Below are 24724 nucleotides of genomic sequence, written 5' to 3'. Positions count from 1 at the left end.
AAGCCAGTCTGTGCCTTGTGCAGAAATACAACTCCCAACTCTCCCTGCTGACCAGGGGCAACAATAACATACTGGAGAGCCAGTACCTCTGCACAAGCCCCGCTCAAATACTGCAAATTTATTCTATTTCCCTGACATCACGGTTGAGGGAAAAAAAACAAAAGTTATAGTTTCTATATCCAAAGTCTTAGTGATCATGAAGAAGATTTGAGCAATCCACTGGTGCTCTTCCCTTGGCTGAAATATCAGAGATACTCAGTTCAGCGCCCGGTGGCTGCTTTGAAGTAGGAAAACTTCTGAGCTGCCTCCCACCTCTTGCTGCCAGCAAAACCTCTCTGTGCCTTAACTTCACAGCTTCTTTCAAGCCCGTTATTTTCATCTTGGTTTTTTTTTTGCTATCGAGCGATTTCCTTCATAAGCAGACTTTATCCCGAGTCCCCCAAGTGCTTTGTGCTTGAGATAATGAAGTGAATGCAGGTGTTATGTTCCCGCGCGTGTGTGTAGGTGCTTCAAGAAACAGCTAACAACTTGTATTGTACCCAGTGCCATACAGTAATCTCTCAATTTATATCAGTTGAAATTTACACCAAAACATAAAATTATAATGATAGACAATGGATAGACCATAAAGTCTGAGTAACAGAGCAGGGTGCCAGGGAAGGGTTAGCTGTATCTGCTTGCATGGCTTCCTTCTTCCTACTGTTCAGTCACATTTAACGCCCAGGAGACAGAAGAGTGACGTGGCCTGAACTGCGGTTTGTATTCTTTTTATTCTTTGGTCATTTATGGCAAAATCCTTCACATGGTTACACGAGCTGTTAAACATACTCATAACTCAATACAGTCTTCAGTAGGCTTTGCCTCAACGCTCCAGAAGTTCAGAGACAATAAACGTGTCAATAAGCCTATTATTCAGCCATACACGGTTAAGGAAGCAATCATACATGACTTGGAAAGTCATCGTTACACCTGCCTGGTCTCCTTTGCTCACTCTCTGTTCTTTCACTGCCTTCAGTTATCCTACGTGGATGCAGATGGCCATCCCATTGGAGTGGTACAGATGACGTTCCTGAGGCTTCTGAGTGCTTCCGTGAAACAGAACATCACCTACAACTGCTACCAGTCCGTCGCATGGCATGATGCCACCACCAACAACCATGACAAGGCCATTCGCTTCCTGGGGTCAAACGACGAAGAAATTTCACACGACAACAGTCCTTACATTCGAGCCATTGTGGATGCATGTGCGGTAAGTGACCCTAAATAACCCATTCCAACATGGAGTCTGGCTCCATATCTAATGAACAGTCAATGATTTAGTGTTATAGCAAAATTACTGTAGTTTGAGACTTTTATATCCTCCATCAATTTGACTGGCATTTGTACAGTAACATGTTGATCAGCTTTAGGCTATAGGAATGCCATAGCAATGAATAGGAACCCATAATCAGGTCTCTGTGGTGTTGGCAATACTTTACTTATCAATGGGCAAATTCTATTGAATAAATTACCTGGTTACCCTAAACATGTGACACACCCCCAAGGTTACACACCCAGTCTGTCCTCTTCCTCTCAATGATGCTCCATGTAGCCATATTGTAACCTGGGGGTTTGTCACATGTTTAGGGTAACCGGGTCCTTAGGCCCTTTGAGTGACAAGGAGTCACTTTCCCAGCAATTTGATGAATTAATAAATATTCTTAATGTTAAATAGGCCTATGAAGGAAATCCGAAAGTGGTGGTAGGAATGTGCCTAGGCTGGCAGGCCAATCTAGGCCTGGAGATAATGTGGTGGTGATTGTGGGGTAGAATTCTGAAAGAACTATTGATGGAAGATAAAACCAATAGGATTTTTAATTCCTCGGTCTTAAAGAACCATATGAGAAATGGAGCCGTGGATGACCAAATACCAAGAGTGACCATTAGAAGACCAACGTCACTGTCCTATTGTTTAAATATACATATTGTCAGAGTAAAAAATAAGTTTGCTGTACAAATCCTTTCCCTGTTTTGCACATTATGGCTGAAACTTGTTTGTTTGTTTTTTTTCTAGTCAAAGAAAGGTCATCAAAAGACTGTTCTAGAACTTGACACAACCAAAGTGGAACAGGCCCCTATTGTGGATATTATGTTCCACGACTTTCGAGATCCGGCACAAAAATTCGGCTTTGAGGTGGGACCAGTGTGTTTCATGGGCTAAAAAAACCCCCAGAGTTGCGATATTAAAAATCAGCCAAGAGAAAAGAGGCCAATCACAAATCAGAAGTCTCCAAATGAGCAACCTTGAAACCTCATCAAAGTTCTATATATATATTTTTTTTTTCACATGCACATTCTGAAACTAAGACGGTGAAAGGTAAAAAAACAAAAAAAACAAGACTTCCCAATGGCTTTGAGCCTGGACCACCAACTGCCAACACAGCCATGGAATCACATGACTTAATCACATGACCTATACAGCATCACACCATTATAACCCACATATAAAAGAACAATGGTCTCTGAGACTCGCGTCCTTTGGTCCATTATCACTAGAGTAGGCCTGAAAAGCATTATCCCAGCCTGACGTCAATTTGGAACACTATGGGGACGGCCCTTTTCGAGCCTAAGTCAAGGAAACGGCACAGTGAGTCTTGTCCCGTTGTATTAAAGGTGCTTATATTTTTGTATGTTTGTAAGTAATTATTTGTATTGTATATTTTATTATTTTTGGGGGGCGGGTGGGGATGGTAAAGAATATTATTACTTTTCCTGTCTTTAAACCCTGCATATGGCTTAAATTTCAATGCTGAATTCATCCGCCGGCATGGTAAGGTGCCAGGTATTCTTTCACTCGGTTTCAACCTGAAATGCTAGACCCATACGAGGCTGGCAGCTCCTTTGAGTACGAGAGGGTGTTGCAATAAACTGCCTGTCTGGCGCAGAATCGCTTGCCTGGGTTTTGACTGAAACTGATATCAGGGAGAATATTTGTAACTATTGACACAACTGTGCTTCCATCCCAATCCTTAGGGATACTGAACTGTGACCAAAAAAAAAACCAGACAAAGCACAAACACTCATAATCTTCACCACTTGTGACAGAGCAAGGTCAACGGCTTCCAAAAACCGCATGGAGTCTGTTAATGTACCCAAAGGGAGGCTCTTTCAATCTTTGTTTCCAACTGGAAAGCCACTGCTGTAGGTCTGACCTGAGCCAAGTGGAAAGCCCGGCTTGTGATTGGTCTTCCAGCAGGTAACCCACCCTCCTTTCTTGAAAAGCTCTGTATCTTGTCACTCAGTGGGAGATTGCCTACAGTAGAGCATATCATGTTTATATGTATGGAAAAGGTGCTATATTTCTCCCTCTTGTTCATTTCTCCCTGTGGTGCTATGTGTTATATGAAATCACTAATGGTGCTCCATCTGTGGACCAGCCTCCCACTGCTTTACCCATATTCACACACCCATCTCTAGTTAGAAGAGAGGTATAGTGCATGCTGCTCTTGTATTCATAAACTGTGTAGATATGAGATAATTCTATTAATAATAAACAAAAATAAGGAAAAATATCTGAAAACGGTATTGTGGCAACGTCCCATTCAGAAATATTCCGCTTTGTGTTATCGCTCCGTCTGTTGTTTGTGTGTTGTCATGCTGGATTGTACTCAAAAACTCCAATACTGATTTGTATTTTGTGGTGCTAACTTATGTATTTTTGTTTGAAAACATTGAAGAAGAGATGGCCTTTTTTCTCTTGTGCTGCCCCCCCAGTAGTGCAGATTGTGTGACGACAGTGGGGAGGAGAGCAGCCCAAATTCGGTTCTTGCCACATGAACTTTTTACCAGACACACGTACTGTACCAAGAGGTTAATATGGTGAAATTCACTGACCAAATAAAAAAAGGGACAAAAAGTGTTGGAATTGTTTCATTTATGGGAAGGAATGTGTGACATATCCACTGCTTCAATGTCGAAGGTGTGTGTTCTTAATTAACTAGTTCTAGTTATGAGTATTGGGTAATCCACTACTTACTGATGTAGAAGTGGGGTCATTGGGGGGCGGGCTGCTGAACAAAGAGATCAATGACTGCACACCCTTCTTCTGATCACAATAAAAAACAAAAATCAATGAATTCACCCCCAAATGCACAGATGATAAATATGAGGCGCTCTAAGTGTGAATGCTCCCAAAAAAAATCCCCCAGTTGTGTTCTACATGTAGCCCTCGCTGGGAATTATAGAGGATTTCCCCACGGTGCTAGATAACGGTTCTGTGCCAAGCCGTCTCTCAATCCTGCACCCAAACATTAAGAAATTGGAAATTAGGTAGATTCCTAATGATCAACGTACAATGCCACTTACCCTTCCACAAAGGCAGCCATTAACATCTTGGTTCAGAAGCTGAGCTACTAATGAGTCGGTCCCATCTCTGAGACCCTGGAGCAGTGATTGGTACAGATTTTGCCGAGACACAAGACGCCTCGGGCAGTCGAGCCCTAATGACTCATGTCTTCTTTAAATTACAACTCAGATGCAACAGCATTTAAGGCATCTTGCAATAATCTTTGTTATCTCAGGAACCATCTTGGCACGGTGTGAAAGCCTCAGTTTTTCCATGACAAATGGAGCAGATAAGGGTTCTATCTGACAGTCTTAAAATAGCATTGTCCCTAGAGATTCGCCGTACTCTAATTTCCATCCAGAGGCGCATTGCATGCAGGCTGCAGACCCTACAAGACACATGTGGGACTTAATTAGCATTCGTTTTTAAATCTGGGTGTATTTCTGAACAAAGCACTTGTGAAAGGGTCTGTGATGCATAGCTAACAAGCCTCTGAGCAGATACAACATTATCTCCTATCTTCACTGTGAAACAGAAAGTAAGGAGATGGAAGCATCTTTTTTTTAGTTCCGGTATTTCTATTTAATGAAACATATTGGGCAGCGGATAAGCGCAATTCCCCCCAGAGAAAGCCAGTCCATCACATAGTAAGTGTTTCTATATGAGCAGTGTTGGGCGCTATCACGTCCAGTTTCATGTAGAAGACACAAAGCTTTTACTACAATTATCTGATTGTTTCCAAATGACATCTGGCTGCCTCCTGGCACTCTCAATAGCAGATCAACTTTTCAGCTCAGAGCTGCCGTCTCCCAAATCCAGTGGCTGCAACACAAATCTTTCTTGTAAAAACCAACCCAATAAATAATGGCGCCAAAATGTTTCTTTTTCCAGCTGCAAGCATATGCGTCTTCGTTGACCCTCGATTCATTGTGCGGGCGATGAGCTGGACTTTTGGAAAACTCGGTGGTATACGTTGATGAGGAACGCTGAATGCCAGACGTTCCCATCTGAATTAAACATTAAAACCAAGGCATCTATAATATTTTATCAGTGCGGTAGGTTTATTCAAGCAATGTGTGGTCAAAAGAACTGTTAAATACACTCGGAACATCTGTCTATTCTGGTAGCACCTCAGATCTCATTAAAGGATCTTGGTTATGATGGAAAACACATGAAGCTGGTGGGAGCAATTGAGAAGATCATGCAAAGGATGATGGCTCACCACAAGAAAGTCTATTCTTTGATGATATCTACGACTGATCCCATAAAAAATTCCATTGAAATTGAATTTCGCTGTTTTTGAAGTTGTAATGACTACTTCCAACCACATCTATGCTGCACCAGAGTATCCTAGTCTGACCCATCTCTTGAGCTGAAGGTTTCTCACAGTACAAGTAGGAGTCAAAGATCTCTGGTTTTGTTCATTGGCTTGTTTGGATTCTCTCTGCTCCCCCATTTCAGTATTCTATAGTCTTGCCTACAGCTTCACTTTCTGCTTTCATTCCAGTTGTGTTTTGCACAGTCATTGGTCCTCCTAAGAGCATTTTCATTGAAGCTCCCACAGGGATGAACAGCAAGTCTGTAGCTCAAGCAATGGACCGGACTAGAACACTTTCATTGTGGTTTAGGGGTAAAAAGGCGTGGAGGCCTTAACTGAAGCAATGGGCTGGACTAGAACACTTTTATTATTTAGGGGGAAACAGGCCAGGAGGCATTAACTGAAGCAATGGGATGTACTAGATGATGATCAACAAGGGACGAGAAGGTTCCACCTAAAGCAATTGGCCTGGCTAGGATCCATTAATAGCAGCTCATAGGAGGCTTGAGATCACAGTCTTTAATTCAAAGAGAGGGAAAAGATAAGGGCATTTAAAGGGTCGCAGGGAGTCTTTACTGGTTTTGTGTAAGCGCTGTCATAAAGGAAAGCCCAGAATTAAAGAGACAACTTGCTTCTCCAATAAACCCCCCTCCATTTTCCCATCTACGGCTTCTGTTTAAGTAATTGTTTATCAAGGAACTAAAACGTCTTTGCGCATAAAAACATCAGCTCTTAAAGGTGTATTTTCTACCTAAATGAATGTGATACTGTCTAGGTCATGTGATTCTTCATTCGCTCAATATTGTTCAATGTCTTCCCCTCCCCCCCCTCTCACGAGACCACATACAGGATCTTTACCGAAATAAACGTTCTTCTTGTATTTGCAGCACTTCTTCTGGTCTCATTTTATTTTTCTATCCGTTTTCTTCATCTTCCCTGGTTTTGTTTTTTTATATGACTTGAATTATGTCGGGGGAATCAAATTTATAAATTAATTTTGAGATGAGAAGCCGCAAATTGTCCACTTCTTCATGAAAGAAAAAGAAAAATGAAATCCATTCACCGTGTACTAAATTTTTAATTGAGGTTCCCTCAAAGGGTTTTTTTTTTTAATTTTTTTTTTTAAAAATGATATTTTAAACCTGTGTAATAAAATTAAATATTTTTTTGTTTTCAATAAAGCAAGTTTACTGTTCTTACCTGGTTACTTTTTTTTTGTTTTTTTTTTTAAATATAATAAAGATTTTTTTTTTAAATGTATTTTTGTTCCATGGGAGTGAACAGTGTTCTTTCAGAGCAGGTACTACTACTACTACTATTATTATTATTATTATTATTAATAACTAGAATAACAAGGGAAAAAAGTACTTTGTAAGGGCAGCGAGGGAAGGATTCAATTAGTTGGTAAGATATTTTTTACTATTTCATTTTTATCTGTTTCTCTAGCCCAAAATATGAAAAATAATTTTCTAATTATTTTTTATTTGACGGGGTGGTTCATCTTTAAGTTAAACTTTTAGTCTGTATCTTTTTAATTGGTCTAAATTATTTATTTATTTTTATAGTTTTTGTATTGTCTTTTTCTTCTGACTCTCTTTCCAGCTTTCAAATGGGGGTCACTGACCCCATCTAAAAAGCAAATGCTCTGTAAAGCTACACATTTATTGTTAATATTTTTATTATATAAATGGGTCTATATTTTCCCTCCCAGGGGTATTAATGTTAAATTCTATTTTATTCTTTAATTTTTTTGAATGTTTCTGCAGAGGTTAAGCTCCGGTCACAATATAAAAACATTTCTATCACTGGCTGAATATAGAGTCTCGTATTAATCAGTGTTTTTTAATGTTTACTTATCTTTAATAAGGTTTTATGAACATATTTTTATTCATTTACCATAGCAAGTATACTTTTTTTTCAGGGGCCAGGAAGAAAAATCGTGTCAAATCGGGCAAATGTATTGTGCATAGGGTTGCCACATTTCCGTGGCCCGTGATCAAGGCAGAGGGTGGAGCCATGATGTTAGAGGGTGGGTCAGTGACATTGTGGGTGGAACGAGAGACATCATGGAGGAGGGGTTATGACATGTCAATCACTGATCGCCATGTCAATCAAGGGAGATCCTGCCCGGTTTTCCTTATTTGTTCGGGTCAAATCTGGACAAATAGCAATTGTGCATTATATATATATATATTGGTGGGACCACAAAAAAAACTATGTATAATGCGGCAAAACAAAGTCAGGGGATGTAAAATTGTGGTTTCTGTGTACAGGTATGGGATCTGTTATCCAGAAAGCTCTGAATTACAGGAATATGAAGATCCAAATAACAGAAAGGTCCGTTATCTGGAAAACCCCCTGGTCCTGAGCATTCTAGATGACCGGTCCCGTCCCAGTATTTCCAATTTCCAATTGCCAATTTCCAATTGCAATTTAGTAACAAATTTACAATGAAGTCTAGGGGAGGGGGATTTTAATGCGCTGAAGTCTTATGGGGGTACAGTATCGGTATTACTTTATAAATCAAGGAAAAACATCTTGAGGTGGCCATCGATGCAGAGAACTGTGGCGAAGTTGACAAACAAGCGGATCTCTCCCTGGTATGGCCACCTTGAGATGGGCATTATCAGGTGGATCTGATCAGGTTCCTAGGGCCTAACAATCGGATCACAATGAATTGATTTTTAAACCTGTCCAATCACCATTTGTTCGATTTTCTGTCCGATATCAAACTGGGGAAGCCCACTGGAGGGCCCCATACACTGCCCTGCCTGTATATGGGGAACTTTAATCCAATATACCTGCTGGCATCAACTGCTCACGTTATGGACAACCCTGGTGGCAAAAAGACACGTCCTGCTGAAATTACTGGAACTAGGAATCATTGGACCAGCCAGAAATCATTGTTTATTCTTATAAAACTTGTCTAACCACATTAATCTTATTTCAGCTTCATCCAGTGGTTACATACGGCACATAATGCCAGGCAAGATGCCCGTCTAAATGTACTGAGCACAAGAACCAAGAGAAGAACGTGCTGAAAGGGACACGTGTTGCGTCATGGTAAGGCACAGCTCAAGAGTTGGAATCCTTATAGTTCCATGGGGGGAGACATTAGAAACATAATCTGCCTGGTGAGCGTTGCCAACTCCATTGCCCTTCCAGTCTCTGTTATCATTCCTCCCTATTTATAGCACTTTCATGAAGCTTTGCTTTACCGGCTGGGTCTGGTGGCACCTCTAGTCCCGACTGATTAAAAACAAACAGATTAAATGTGCGTGTTGGCTCCAGGCTCTAAAGCTGAAATGTTGGCTGGGCATCCTGGCACCGGTCAGAGAATCAACATACAGGATGGGTTCTCCTAAGTGGGTTTTCGACCTAAACTGAGTTTAACTGGAATTAAATAGAGAGATAACCACTTGGTCATCTTATTCCTAATGCCTGGCACTGGCTACTCACTGACCCCCATGCCAATCATCTGTAACTCGGCATTGGCCTGGCACATGGCCTTATTTATCAAAGTCCGAATTTTAAATCAAAAAAGTCAGACCAAAGTAGAATTCACAATGTGACCGTATTTATTATTAAAAATCACGATTTAATCGGATCGTGGACAAACCCGAAAAAATCGAGCAAAAATCTGAATCGCTCTATTTTTTTTCTGTGGTCTTTCCAAAATTGCTTGGTTTATTTTCTTGTTTTTTTTCTGTTTTTTTTCCCAAAAATCCAAAAATAGTCGTATTTTCAGGCTAATTCCACTGCAGACCACAGACACTTCCAAATAGGATATCTATAACCTTAGTAGGTCTGAGATGCCAGATTTTCAGATTCTGACTTTTTCCATCTTCGGGGTAAAATAAATTTTAAAAAATTTAGTATTTTTTTTCCACTAAAAGTTTGGATTTTATAGTAAATTTTTTTTTAGAGTTTTTGGCATTTGGACTTGTAATAGAAAGTAGCAATAACAATACATTTTTAGCCTTACAGAGCATTTGTTTCTTTTAAATGGGTCCCACGTGAAGCTGGAAAGAGTCAGAAAAAGATGGCAAATAATTCAAAAACTATAAGTAAAAATAATGGCCTATTGAAAAGTTGATTAGAATTAGCCATTCTTCGAAATACATAAAGTTAAGCACCCCTTTTACAGAACCAAGAACATTTTGGGGAACACGCAATTAAATGGTCACTGGTAAAATACAAGTCAAGGCCAGACCCAGTATTACAAAGTTATTGTCAATGTATTTGCTGAAAAATTTGTATTTACCTGCTGTTCTGCCCCCCAGATCTCTGTCAATCGCTGCTTCCATGTCAACCTTTCCTCTCCTGAACCGCTGTCCCCACACCCAACATATCATTCACTCAAGTGGCCTCAATTCATTATTTGCCGGCCCCTTTTACATCATCACCCTGACATTTACAGTCACATCTCTTCCCCCCCCCAATGGCTAGAATATTTCAGCAAGAAAGATGGCAACCCCAGAAACTGGAAGCCAGGACCAAGTGGATTATACTAGAAGCCAGGACCTGATAGATCAAACCAAAAACCAGTATATGATGGACCATACTAGAAGCCAGGACCCAGTGGATTATACTAGAAACCAGGACATGATGGACCCTACTAGAAGCCAGGACATGATGGACCCTACTAGAAGCCAGGACATGATGGACTATACTAGAAGCCAGGACATGATGGACCCTACTAGAAGCCAGGACCTGATATTCGGAGCAAAAGTGAAGCTCTTGCAAAACATGTTGAGCAATTCTCCCTTAGGATAAGGGGTACATGGACATGAGCTATTTTATGGTGGTTTAGGTGGTGGTTCTGTTCAGTGGAGTTTACTTTTTCCTTTAATTATGGGTTTGTGGTGAGTCTTTATGTGTCTGAATGATGAATAGGACTTGGTTGGTTTAGGCTGTGATAAGGTTTAGAGATAGAAGGATGGAGGTTATAGGTTCATCAGTATAATCGCCATTATTCATGCGTTAATGAGAGCAGTCAGAACTGAGCCAACACGAAGATCCCCAAACTGTGCTCAGCGTGTAAGAAATCCCCTATCTATGGCAGACTTCAGAAGGAACAGGCTGCACTACAGCCACCTTTTTTAGCCAAATAATAGCAGCGTGTGAGTAACGATTCCTGCCAAACATCTCCTTATTATCAGCACTGAACGGAGAGAAAAAGTCAAGATGATGAACAGAAGAGTCTGGCCAAGGTCTATGTGTTGTTAATTGCTGTGCTGCTGCCCCCTAGAGACGAGTGGGGCACAATGCAGAATTGGCTTTTCCGGCTTTACGAGTGAATGAAGTGGGTTCAGTGCCAGCTCTCCGGTGCCCAAATTGGCTTGTTTAATTTTATTTGTGTGGCATATCATGTGTCTGTCGCAGAGCTGCACTCAAATCTACAGATACCAGAAGCTACGAGTTGCTTGTTTCCTCTTTTTTTTAATCTCAAATACTTCAGTAAATAGTCATTAAAAGGAAGACTGGAAAACGTGGACTGGCCTGCATCCGGATCCATCTTGGGAGGGGGTGCAATAATATCATTAGTCACCCTGGACTCCCCTCAACACTGGTCCACATGAGGGCAAACAATTCCACCTTCTTTGATGGAGCACAAAAGAAAGAAAACACATTATTGTTGACTCTTCAAACCAACCCTAGATCTGGTGAAAGTGCAACATGTTTCAATTTCATAGAAGCGTTTTAGCCAGAATTTTAGACTTATAAACTATTAGCAAGAACTGATATTACTCGCAGGCAGCCATTGGCTCCTTACAGTTCTGTTTTCAGTTCCCTTAGCCCATTGTTTAAAATGAAGACTCTACTTCCATCTGGTGGGTCCTGTCCAGCCTTTTGCTTCTGCTAAAGTCCATGACTTCAATTCACCACTTGTTAAGTTGGCATCATTGTTCCACCCAATGGGTAAATAAGCCTGGATCACCAAAGTCAGTGAGATTGCAGGCCCATGAGGGGCACAGAAGATGATCTCCATTGGATCCATGAACCAGGGCGTTAAGTAGATGCCCATATGAGCATCAGGTAGTCTCCAGTGCCACCAAGTACCTGCTAGCCAAAGGTTTAATAGCAATACTACCAAAAAAGAGATGAAAGGATGGAAATGAAGTTATTCTAAAGCACAGGCTTCATCACATATACATCCCATTTACCCAAATGCTTGAGATGCTGCAGCAGAAACTTGTGCATATGTAATTATTCATCAGCGAGAGCACTTTAAATGCACAGAGTGTACCGTATTTATTGGAGAATATGTGAAATTTAGAATCATTTCCAAACCATTTATGCCACGTAAGGGAGTCATTAAGAAGTTCACAGATGATTTTCGTATTTCAAGGGACAAATTAAGGAAAAGCAACTGTGAACTGTGCCTTAATTACTTTGTTTTCAAACCGCCGGAAAATATGCAAGGTTTGCGAGGGATTTTCTTGGGTGGAGACGGCACAGCTGAGAGTATTGGGCAATTTTTGTAGCAGGTCCCTTGGCCTGATCACTGAACAATTTATACAAAGAGATTGGACTTGCTTTTTAGGGCAGTTGGACAACCCTGATATGAGTTCTCTTGAGATTCTCTAATGAAGAAGTGGGAGAGGGATTCTTCTGGGTTGTCCATTAGGTGAAGGCTTCAGGATGTCCCTGGTTTGATGTCTTCACCAAATGCCAGAAGATCTCCTGGTGGACCAAGCACAATTCATCTGTATTTTGTTTATTAAGAAAATAATATAACAAAGTAATACATTCTTATTACATAACACAAAACTTTAAAACAGAGCAAAATACAATCTTCTTTATAAAAAGGTCGTGCTCTAGCTCCACCTTGTGGTATTCATGAGAATAGCACCCAAGTTAGAAATGCAGGGGTTTTATTGCCTGGGTGCTATTCTCATGTTATACCACAAGGTGGAGCCTGGACACGACCCATGTCGTAGTACAATACAATGGGAAGGGGAGAAACTAAAGCTGTTGGTTCAACAATAACATTTTAAATAGTAATGTGAATTATTTGCAATATAAACAGTGTCATATAGAAATTAAAATTTTAACAACACAAACAAATCCGTCAGCAGAGGTGTCAGGTCAATGCTCTCTTGTTAGCTGCCCATTGTTCTCTTGATAGGCTGCTGATTGGCTGCTGAAGTTGACTGACGTTTATCAGAGCACAAGTCCTATGACTTGCGTTTTTTTAGATTTGAAAGCTGGAAAGAGTCAGAAGAAAAAGGCAAATAAATCAGAAACTATAAAAAAATAAATAATGAAGACCAATTGAAAAGTTGCTTAGAATTGGCTTTGGGGGGTATGAATTCTCTGATGTAATAACGGGTTATTATTAAGTCCTTCCCATAAAATGTCCATATTCCATGTCAATGTAAGACAATTTAAAATCAAAATATGTGTCCACTGACACATTTCTCAAATTGCTTTCCAGTAGCTGCCCATACAAACAGGAGGTCGTCAATAAAGAGACGAAACAAAACTACGTGTTCACATCACCCCGAGAACATGGATCTCCTCCCACCAACCTATACGTGCACCCCCATATTGATCCCCCACTCCTGGAAGTAATAACCTCCTAACATGAAGACCCTCATTTAGGGCTTATTTATTAAACCTCCACTTGGGTTTTCATTTCACTAAAAAGCTAGAATGTTTCAGGGAAAAAAACTCATATTTTTGGAGATTTATTATTCCCTAAAGCTGCCAAGAGCCAGAATCCAGAAATACTTCAGCTGAAACTGTTGAATTCATGTAAAAGTCAATGGCAGAGGTCCCTTTAATCATTTGAAGATGTTTTTTTGCCTTTATGATTTTTGGGTGGTTTACGTTTATTTGCGCTCAATAAATGGCGCAGAAGACAGAGATGGATCTTGTGTGACAAGGCTCAGATCTCATCCCTTGGGGACTTGGGTTGAAATCAAGCTGTAGAGGCAATTAAGTAGTGTTTTTTCCTCTTTAATGTGAACAAACATCATGATCCATGATAAATTTACCAAAAACATTGGAGAATCATGTGCGGCCAGGTGGCTCGTGGGGTAGCCGTGCTGGGTAGTAAAACCTGTGATTTAGAGTTTGAATCTGGGGTCCAAATCCAGTCAAAGCAGTGTCTTTTCTCTTTAAAGTGCTGAACAAACAACATAATCCATGATAAATTTACCAAAAACAACGTATAAGAGTGTGCAGCCATGTGGCACATGGGGTAACAGAACCTGTGGGCAAGGTCTTGATTCCGATGTCTGGGTACTGGGGTTCAAATCCTGTCAAAGCTGCAACGGAGATGTGTATTTTGTCTTTAAAGGGCTGAACAAACAGCATAATCCATGATAAATTTACCAAAAACAAATGGAAGATCATGTGCAGACAGGTGGCTCGTGGGGTAGCCGTGCTGGGTAGCAGAACCTGTTGGCCTGAGTTCAAATCCCATCAGAGTGTGAGTTCAAATCCCATCTGTGACTGTGAGGATCGCAGGTGGGAGAGGAGGGCGTGAGTTGAAATCCCGTCTGAGTGAGATCACTGTGGGTGCCACCCACACTGCCAGATGGGTAAGGAAGGCCGGAATAAACATGGTTGGGACATGCGTCCTTGCAGCTCTGGGGCCCCGGCTGGGTCTGGGCAGGGCAGTCTCAGGGTGGAGTCCAAACTCCAGTCGAGGCCCTATCTGCAAGGTGTTGTGTGTCTCTCTCTGTGTGTGTGGGTATCCTTCAAATATGTACAGGCAGCTTAACAGCTCCTGACCAAGCTCCACTGGGGCAGCACCAGGGGTGTCCCAGTGGAGTGACAATAGAACTAAGTGGTTATGAAGAAAAAAAATAAGAAAAAAATGACACTTAGAATTTAAATACTATAGCTTCTTTATTAACTAATACTAAGTGTCACTTTTTGCTTATTTTTTTTCATCATAACCACTTAGTTCTATTGTCACTCCACTGGGACACCCCTGGTGCTGCCCCAGTGGAGCTTGGTCAGGAGCTGTTAAGCTGCCTGTACATATTTGAAGGATACCCACACACACAGAGAGAGACACACAACACCTTGCTGATAGGGCCTCGACTGGAGTTTGGACTCCACCCTGAGACTGCCCTGCCCAGACACAGCCGGGGCCCCAGAGCTGCAAGGACGCATGTCCCAACCATGTTTATTCCGGCCTTCCTTACCCATCTGGCAGTGTGGGCGGCACCCACAGGGATCTCACTCAGACGGGATTTCAACTCACGCCCTCCTCCCCCACCTGCCTGTGATCCGCACAGTCACAGATGGGATTTGAACTCACGCTCTGATGGGATTTGAACTCAGGCCGACAGGTTCTGCTACCCAGCACGGCTACCCCACGAGCCACCTGTCTGCACATGATCCTCCATTGTTTTTGGTAAATTTATCATGGATTATGTTGTTTGTTCAGCACTTTAAAGAGAAAAGACACATCTCAGATGCTGCTTTAAATGGATTCGAACCAGAGTCATGGGTTTCAAACTGTGGCCCACCGGTTGTGCTATACCATGAGCCACCTGGCCACACAGGATCTCACATAATTTTTGGTAAATTTATCATGGATTATTTTGTTTGTTCAGCACTTTAAAGAGAAAAGACACATCTCAGATGCTTCTTTGACTGGATTTGAAATCTGGCCCACAAGTTCCACTACGCAGCAGTGGTAAGAATTGAACTCACGACTCTTCTAGCGCAAATCTCACGTCTTACCCCTGCGCTATTGGGTAATTCAAGAATAATGTGCAATTCTTTACGAATATATAGATCTGCCACAAATATAACTAAATCAAGATATTTATCGCTTGATACAATCTCCTCATTCCTAGTAAATATTTAGTTCTATAACCCATTTTAACAGGATCACTAAGCCCAGGGATGTGGTAAGAATTGAACTCACGACCCTTATAGCGCAAATCTCACGTCTTACCCCTGCGCTATTGGGTCATTCAAGAGTAATGTGCAATTCTTTACGAATATATAGATCTGCCACAAATATAACTAAAACAAGATCTTGATCACTTGATACAATCTCCTCATTCTTAGTAACTATATCGTTTTATAACGTTTTAAAGTGATCACTAAGCCCGGGGCTGTGGTAAGAATTGAACTTACGACCCTTACAGCACAAATCTTACGTCTTACCCCTGCGCTATTGGGTCATTTAAGGCTTGTATATATATAATATAACTAAAACAAGATCTCAATCACATGATACAATGTCTCCATTCTGAGTAACTATATCGTTCTAAAAGGCCTTAACGAGATCATTAAGCCCAGGGCTGTGGTAAGACTTGAACTCAACAAACAGCACAAACCACACTTCTTTTTTGCCCCACCTGAAAGTGATCTCTGATATTGATCACATGATAGAAACTCCCCATTCTTAGTAAATATAGAGTTCTAAAACATTTAGACAGCACTTTAAAAACCCCATTAAGTTTCCTTTTAATGTTGTCATCTTCAGTAAATAGGAATCTAAATATTTCAGATGGAACCTTTTTCATTTTTTCAAAGGTTTTAGGGAGAGTATGGTGCCTTTTTTAAATACAGGTATGGGATCTGTTATACAGAATGCTCGGGACCTGGAGTTTTCCGGATAACGGATCTTTCCGTAATTTGGATCTTCATACCTTAAGTCTACTAGAAACTCATATAAACATTAAATAAACCCAATAGGCTGGTTTTACTTCCAATAAGGATTAATTATATCTTAGTTGGGATCAAGTACAAGCGACTGTTTTATTATCACAGAGAAAAGGGAAATAGTTTTTAAAAATCTAAATTATTGGTTATAATGGAGTCTATGGGAGTCGGCCTTTCCGTAATTCGGAACATTCTGAATAACCGGTTTCCTGATAACGGATCCCATACTGGTTTCTATCATGTGATCAATATCAGAGATCACTTTCAGGTGTGGCAAAAAAGAAGTGTGGTTTGTGCTGTTTGTTGAGTTCAAGTCTTACCACAGCCCTGGGCTTAATGATCTCGTTAAGGCCTTTTAGAACGATATAGTTACTAAGAATGAGGAGATTGTATCTTGTTTTAGTTATATTTCTGGCAGATCTATATATTCGTAAAGATTTGTGGGCGGGCCTTGAATGACCCAATAGCGCAGGGGTAAGACGTGAGATTTGCGCTGTAAGGGTCGTGAGTTAAATTCTTACCAAAGCTCTTGGCTTAGTGATCCCGTTAAAGCGTTTTAGAACGATATAGTTACTAGGAATGAGGAGATTGTACCATGCGATCAAGATCTCTTTAAAGTGCTGAACAAACAAAATAATCCATGATAAATTTACCAAAAACAATTTGGGATCCAGTCCAGGGATCCTGTGTGGCCAGGTGGCTCATGGGATAGCACAACCGGTGGGCCAGAGTTTGAATCCCATGACTGGGGTTCGAATCCGTTTGAAGCAGCATCTGAGATGTCTTTTCTCTTTAAAGTGCTGAACAAACAGCACTTTAAAGAGAAAAGACACATCTCAGATGCTTCTTTGACTGGATTTGAAATCTGGCCCACAAGTTCCACTACGCAGCAGTAAGAATTGAGCTCACGACCCTTACAGCGCAAATCTCACGTCTTACCCCTGCGCTATTGGGTCAGTCAAGAGCAAACATCAATTCTTTACGAATATATAGATCTGCCACAAATATAACGAAAACAAGATCTTCATCGCTTGATACAATCTCCTCATTCTTAGTAAATATTTAGTTCTATAACACTTTAACAGGATCACTAAGCCCGGGGTTGTGGTAAGAATTGAACTCACGACCCTTATAGCGCAAATCTCACGTCTTAGCCCTGCGCTATTGGGTCAGTCAAGACCAATCAATTCTTTGCTAATATATAGATCTGCCAGAAATATAATTAAAAGAAGATCTTAATTGCTTGATACATTCTCCCCATTCTTAGTAAATATTTAGTTCTATAACGCTTTAACGAGATCACTAAGCCCGGGGTTGTGGTAAGAATTGAACTCACGACCCTTATAGCGCAAATCCCATGTCTTACCCCTGCGCTATTGGGACATTCGAGATAAAAGTGCAATTCTTTACGAATATATAGATCTGCCACAAATATAACTAAAATAAGATCTAGATCGCTTGATACAATCTCCTCATTCCTAGTAAATATTTAGTTCTATAACACTTTAACGGGATCACTAAGCCCGGGGTTGTGGTAAGAATTGAACTCACGACCCTTATAGCGCAAATCTCACGTCTTAGCCCTGCGCTATTGGGTCAGTCAAGACCAATCAATTCTTTGCTAATATATACTGTAGATCTGCCAGAAATATAATTAAAAGAAGATCTTGATCGCTTGATACAATCTCCCCATTCTTAGTAAATATTTAGTTCTATAACGCTTTAACGGGATCACTAAGCCTGGGGTTGTGGTAAGAATTGAACTCACGACCCTTATAGCGCAAATCTCATGTCTTACCCCTGCGCTATTGGGTCAGTCAAGACCAAACATCAATTCTTTACGAATATATAGATCTGCCACAAATATAAAGAAAACAAGATCTTGATCGCTTGATACAATCTCCTCATTCTTAGTAAATATTTAGTTCTATAACGTTTTAACGGGATCACTAAGCCCCGGGTTATGGTAAGAATTGAACTCACGACCCTTATAGCGCAAATCTCACGACTTACCCCTGCGCTATTGGGACATTCAAGACCAAACCTCAATTCTTTACGAATATATAGATCTGCCACAAATATAAAGAAAACAAGATCTTTATCGCTTGATACAATCTCCTCATTCTTAGTAAATATTTAGTTCTATAACGTTTTAACGGGATCACTAAGCCCGGGGTTATGGTAAGAATTGAACTCACGACCCTTATAGTGGAAATCTCACGTCTTACCCCTGCGCTATTGGGTCATTCGAGATAAAAGTGCAATTCTTTACGAATATATAGATCTGCCACAAATATAACTAAAATAAGATCTTCATCGCTTGATACAATCTCCTCATTCCTAGTAAATATTTAGTTCTATAACACTTTAACGGGATCACTAAGCCCGGGGTTGTGGTAAGAATTGAACTCACGACCCTTATAGCGCAAATCTCATGTCTTACCCCTGCGCTATTGGGTCAGTCAAGACCAAACATCAATTCTTTACGAATATATAGATCTGCCACAAATATAAAGAAAACAAGATCTTGATCGCTTGATACAATCTCCTCATTCTTAGTAAATATTTAGTTCTATAACGTTTTAACGGGATCACTAAGCCCCGGGTTATGGTAAGAATTGAACTCACGACCCTTATAGCGCAAATCTCACGACTTACCCCTGCGCTATTGGGACATTCAAGACCAAACCTCAATTCCTTACGAATATATAGATCTGCCACAAATATAAAGAAAACAAGATCTTTATCGCTTGATACAATCTCCTCATTCTTAGTAAATATTTAGTTCTATAACGTTTTAACGGGATCACTAAGCCCGGGGTTATGGTAAGAATTGAACTCACGACCCTTATAGTGGAAATCTCACGTCTTACCCCTGCGCTATTGGGTCATTCGAGATAAAAGTGCAATTCTTTACGAATATATAGATCTGCCACAAATATAACTAAAATAAGATCTAGATCGCTTGATACAATCTCCTCATTCCTAGTAAATATTTAGTTCTATAACACTTTAACGGGATCACTAAGCCCGGGGTTGTGGTAAGAATTGAACTCACGACCCTTATAGCGCAAATCTCATGTCTTACCCCTGCGCTATTGGGTCAGTCAAGACCAAACATCAATTCTTTACGAATATATAGATCTGCCAGAAATATAACTAAAACAAGATCTTGATCACTTGATACAATCTCCCCATTCTTAGTAAATATTTCGTTCTATAACGGGATCACTAAGCCCGGGGTTGTGGTAAGAATTGAACTCACGACCCTTATGGCGCAAATCTCACGACTTACCCCTGCGCTATTGAGACATTCAAGAATAACGTGCAATTCTTAATATATAGATCTTCCACAAATATAACTAAAACAAGATCTTGATCGCTTGATACAATCTCCCCATTCTTAGTAACTATATCGTTTTATAACGTTTTAAAGTGATCACTAAGCCCGGGGCTGTGGTAAGAATTGAACTTACGACCCTTACAGCACAAATCTCACGTCTTACCCCTGCGCTATTGGGTCATTTAAGGCCCGCCCACAAATCTTTACGAATATATAGATCACATGATACAATCTCCTCATTCTTAGTAACTATATCGTTCTAAAAGGCCTTAACGAGATCATTAAGCCCAGGGCTGTGGTAAGACTTGAACTCAACAAACAGCACAAACCACACTTCTTTTTTGCCACACCTGAAAGTGATCTCTGATATTGATTACATGATAGAAACTCCCCATTCTTAGTAAATATAGAGTTCTAAAACATTTAGACAGCACTTTAAAAACCCCATCAAGTTTCCTTTTAATGTTGTCATCTTCAGTAAACAGGAATCTAAATATTTCAGATGGAACCTTTTTCATTTTTTCAAAGGTTTTAGGGAGAGTATGGTGCCTTTTTTAAATACAGGTATGGGACCTGTTATGCTGAATGCTCGGGACCTGGAGTTTTCCGGATAACGGATCTTTCCGTAATTTGGATCTTCATACCTTAAGTCTACTAGAAACTCATATAAACATTAAATAAACCCAATAGGCTGGTTTTACTTCCAATAAGGATTAATTATATCTTAGTTGGGATCAAGTACAAGCGACTGTTTTATTATCACAGAGAAAAGGGAAATAGTTTTTAAAAATCTAAATTTTTGGTTATAATGGAGTCTATGGGAGTCGGCCTTTCCGTAATTCGGAACATTCTGAATAACCGGTTTCCTGATAACGGATCCCATACTGGTTTCTATCATGTGATCAATATCAGAGATCACTTTCAGGTGTGGCAAAAAAGAAGTGTGGTTTGTGCTGTTTGTTGAGTTCAAGTCTTACCACAGCCCTGGGCTTAATGATCTCGTTAAGGCCTTTTAGAACGATATAGTTACTAAGAATGAGGAGATTGTATCTTGTTTTAGTTATATTTCTGGCAGATCTATATATTCGTAAAGATTTGTGGGCGGGCCTTGAATGACCCAATAGCGCAGGGGTAAGACGTGAGATTTGCGCCATAAGGGTCGTGAGTTCAATTCTTACCACAACCCCAGGCTTAGTGATCCCGTTAAAGCGTTATAGAACTTAATATTTACTAAGAATGGGGAGATTGTATCAAGCGATCAAGATCTTCTTTTAATTATATTTGTGGCAGATCTATATCTACGAATATATAGATCTGCCAGAAATATAACTAAAACAAGATCTTCATCGCTTGATACAATCTCCTCATTCTTAGTAAATATTTAGTTCTATAACGCTTTAACGGGATCACTAAGCCTGGGGTTGTGGTAAGAATTGAACTCACGACCATTACAGCGCAAATCTCACGTCTTACCCCTGCGCTATTGGGACATTCAAGTCGAAAACACAATTCTTTAAGAATATATAGATCTGCCACAAATATAACTAAAACAAGATCTTGATGGCTTGATACAATCTCCCCATTCTTAGTAAATATTTAGTTCTATAACGCTTTAACGGGATCACTAAACCCGGGGCTGTGGTAAGAATTGAACTCGCGACCCTTATGGCGCAAATCTCACGTCTTCCCCCTGCGCTATTGGGTCATTCAAGAGAAAAGTGCAATTATTTACGAATATATAGATCTGCCACAAATATAACTAAAACAAGATCTTGATCGCTTGATACAATCTCCTCATTCTTAGTAACTATATCGTTCTAGATCGTTTTATAACGTTTTAAAGTGATCACTAAGCCTGGGGTTGTGGTAAGAATTGAACTCACGACCCTTACAGCGCAAATCTCACGTCTTACCTCTGCGCTATTGGGTCATTCAAGAATAAAAGGCAATTCTTTGCGGATATATAGATCTGCCACAAATATAACTAAAACAAGATCTTGATCGCTTGATACAATCTCCTCATTCTTAGTAACTATATCGTTCTATAACGTTTTAAAGTGATCACTAAGCCCGGGGTTGTGGTAAGAATTGAACTCACGACCCTTACAGCGCAAATCTCACGTCTTACCTCTGCGCTATTGGGTCATTCAAGAATAAAAGGCAATTCTTTGCGGATATATAGATCTGCCACAAATATAACTAAAACAAGATCTTGATCGCTTGATACAATCTCCTCATTCTTAGTAACTATATCGTTCTATAACGTTTTAAAGTGATCACTAAGCCCGGGGTTGTGGTAAGAATTGAACTCACGACCCTTACAGCGCAAATCTCACGTCTTACCCCTGCGCTATTGGGTCATTTAAGGCCCGCCCACAAATCTTTACGAATATATAGATCACATGATACAATCTCCTCATTCTTAGTAACTATATCGTTCTAAAAGGCCTTAACGAGATCATTAAGCCCAGGGCTGTGGTAAGACTTGAACTCAACAAACAGCACAAACCACACTTCTTTTTTGCCCCACCTGAAAGTGATCTCTGATATTGATCACATGATAGAAACTCCCCATTCTTAGTAAATATAGAGTTCTAAAACATTTAGACAGCACTTTAAAAACCCCATCAAGTTTCCTTTTAATGTTGTCATCTTCAGTAAACAGGAATCTAAATATTTCAGATGGAACCTTTTTCATTTTTTCAAAGGTTTTAGGGAGAGTATGGTGCCTTTTTTAAATACAGGTATGGGACCTGTTATGCTGAATGCTCGGGACCTGGAGTTTTCCGGATAACGGATCTTTCCGTAATTTGGATCTTCATACCTTAAGTCTACTAGAAAATCATGTAAACATTAAATAAACCCAATAGGCTGGTTTTGCTACCAATAAGGATTAATTATATCTTAGATCAAGTACAAGCGACTGTTTTATTATCACAGAGAAAAGCTAAATAGTTTTTAAAAATCTAAATTTTTGGTTATAATGGAGTCTGTGGGAGTCGGCCTTTCCGTAATTCGGAACATTCTGAATAACCGGTTTCCTGATAACGTATCCCATACTAGTTTCTATCATGTGATCAATATCAGAGATCACTTTCAGGTGTGGCAAAAAAGAAGTGTGGTTTGTGCTGTTTGTTGAGTTCAAGTCTTACCACAGCCCTGGGCTTAATGATCTCGTTAAGGCCTTTTAGAACGATATATTTACTAAGAATGAGGAGATTGTATCATGTGATTGAGATCTTGTTTTAGTTATATTTGTGGCAGATCTATATATTCGTAAAGATTTGGAGGGCGAGTCTTGAATGACCCAATAGCGCAGGGGTAAGACGTGAGATTTGCGCTGTAAGGGTCGTGAGTTCAATTCTTACCACAACCCCAGGCTTAGTGATCCCGTTAAAGCGTTATAGAACTTAATATTTACTAAGAATGGGGAGATTGTATCAAGCCATCAAGATCTTGTTTTAATTATATTTGTGGCAGATCTATATATTCGTAAAGAATTGAAATACTTTCTTGATTGACCCAATAGCGCAGAGGTAAGACGTGAGATTTGCGCTGTAAGGGTCGTGAGTTCAATTCTTACCAAAGCTCTTGGCTTAGTGATCCCGTTAAAGCGTTTTAGAACGATATAGTTACTAGGAATGAGGAGATTGTACCATGCGATCAAGATCTCTTTAAAGTGCTGAACAAACAAAATAATCCATGATAAATTTACCAAAAACAATTTGGGATCCAGTCCAGGGATCCTGTGTGGCCAGGTGGCTCATGGGATAGCACAACCGGTGGGCCAGAGTTTGAATCCCATGACTGGGGTTCGAATCCGTTTGAAGCAGCATCTGAGATGTCTTTTCTCTTTAAAGTGCTGAACAAACAGCACTTTAAAGAGAAAAGACACATCTCAGATGCTTCTTTGACTGGATTTGAAATCTGGCCCACAAGTTCCACTACGCAGCAGTAAGAATTGAGCTCACGACCCTTACAGCGCAAATCTCACGTCTTACCCCTGCGCTATTGGGTCAGTCAAGACCAAACATCAATTCTTTACGAATATATAGATCTGCCAGAAATATAACGAAAACAAGATCTTCATCGCTTGATACAATCTCCCCATTCTTAGTAAATATTTAGGTCTATAACGCTTTAACGGGATCACTAAGCCCAGGGCTGTGGTAAGAATTGAACTCTCGACACTTACAGCGCAAATCTCACATTTTACTCCTGCGCTATTGGGTCATTCAAGCAAATGCTTCAATTCTTTACGAATATATAGATCTGCCACAAATATAACTAAAACAAGATCTTGATCGCTTGATACAATCTCCTCATTCTTAGTAACTATAGTTTGTTGAAACACATTGAGACAGCTCTTTAAAGGGATCACTTAGACCAGCGCTTTGGCCGGAATTGAACTCACAACACTTACACCAAAAAAAAAGCATCATTTACCACTGTGCTATTTGGTAACTCGCGACTCAAAGGCAATTCTTTATAAATACATAGAACTGCCCCAAGCTAACGAAACTAGAGGAACTATTCCAGTTCCACCTCACTGTGTAACTTCCTCTAAGTCAAGTCAAACATCAGACAAGTGCAGCCCATCTGCTCTACAAAGGCCGTGGTTATTGGTATTCTCTGGTGTTTGGCTTTTCTTGTGCCGGGGGATGAGGAGCCAGAACTCTCCATGGATACTGTGGCTCATTGCATTGATAAGGCTCCAATCTCATAGCTCTTCTCCCCTGATCTTAATACCTGGAGAAGCCTAGAAGTGCCTGGGTCAGGAAGTGGGAGAAGGGAATGAGCTTTGGAAGAGAAATTGGGAGGGTTCTGAAAGGAACAAACACAGAGATCCAGAGAATGATCCATCCAAACCTGATCCATTTCCATGGTTTCCTCAACTCGGATGGTTCAATATCGCACACCTCTCCAAACGAGCAGATCTGCACAGGTATGGCCACCTTTAGTGACTGAGTCTCACCAGAAGTTCCAGCGCAAAGGATACTAGTGATTAACAGTGATAAAGGGACCTTATCCCCTTCCTCTCTGCCCCCCAAAAATATTTGCAACTGCCAACATGTGTAATCAGTAGGGTAAACTCATG

At 40.3% G+C, this 24724-nt stretch overlaps 1 protein-coding gene across 2 annotated transcripts in view; it reads left to right on the top strand.

Annotated features, from left to right (window-relative positions):
- col5a1.L (collagen, type V, alpha 1 L homeolog) overlaps positions 1-6528 on the top strand; it is a 103262-nt gene extending 96734 nt beyond the window's left edge. For both annotated transcript variants that reach the window (XM_041572351.1, XM_018229490.2), the window contains exons 65-66: positions 1016-1249; positions 2054-6528. In XM_041572351.1, the coding sequence (XP_041428285.1) occupies positions 1016-1249; positions 2054-2200 (381 nt within the window). In that variant the 3' untranslated portion in view covers positions 2201-6528. The remainder of the gene's footprint in view (positions 1-1015; positions 1250-2053) is intronic.
- The last annotated feature ends 18196 nt before the right edge of the window (positions 6529-24724 follow it).

This window comes from Xenopus laevis, chromosome 8L (assembly GCF_017654675.1).
Source record: "Xenopus laevis strain J_2021 chromosome 8L, Xenopus_laevis_v10.1, whole genome shotgun sequence".
NCBI lineage: Eukaryota > Metazoa > Chordata > Amphibia > Anura > Pipidae > Xenopus > Xenopus laevis.
The sequence above is the reverse complement of the archived record's forward strand: the minus strand, read 5'-3'. Positions and strand labels throughout refer to the sequence as shown.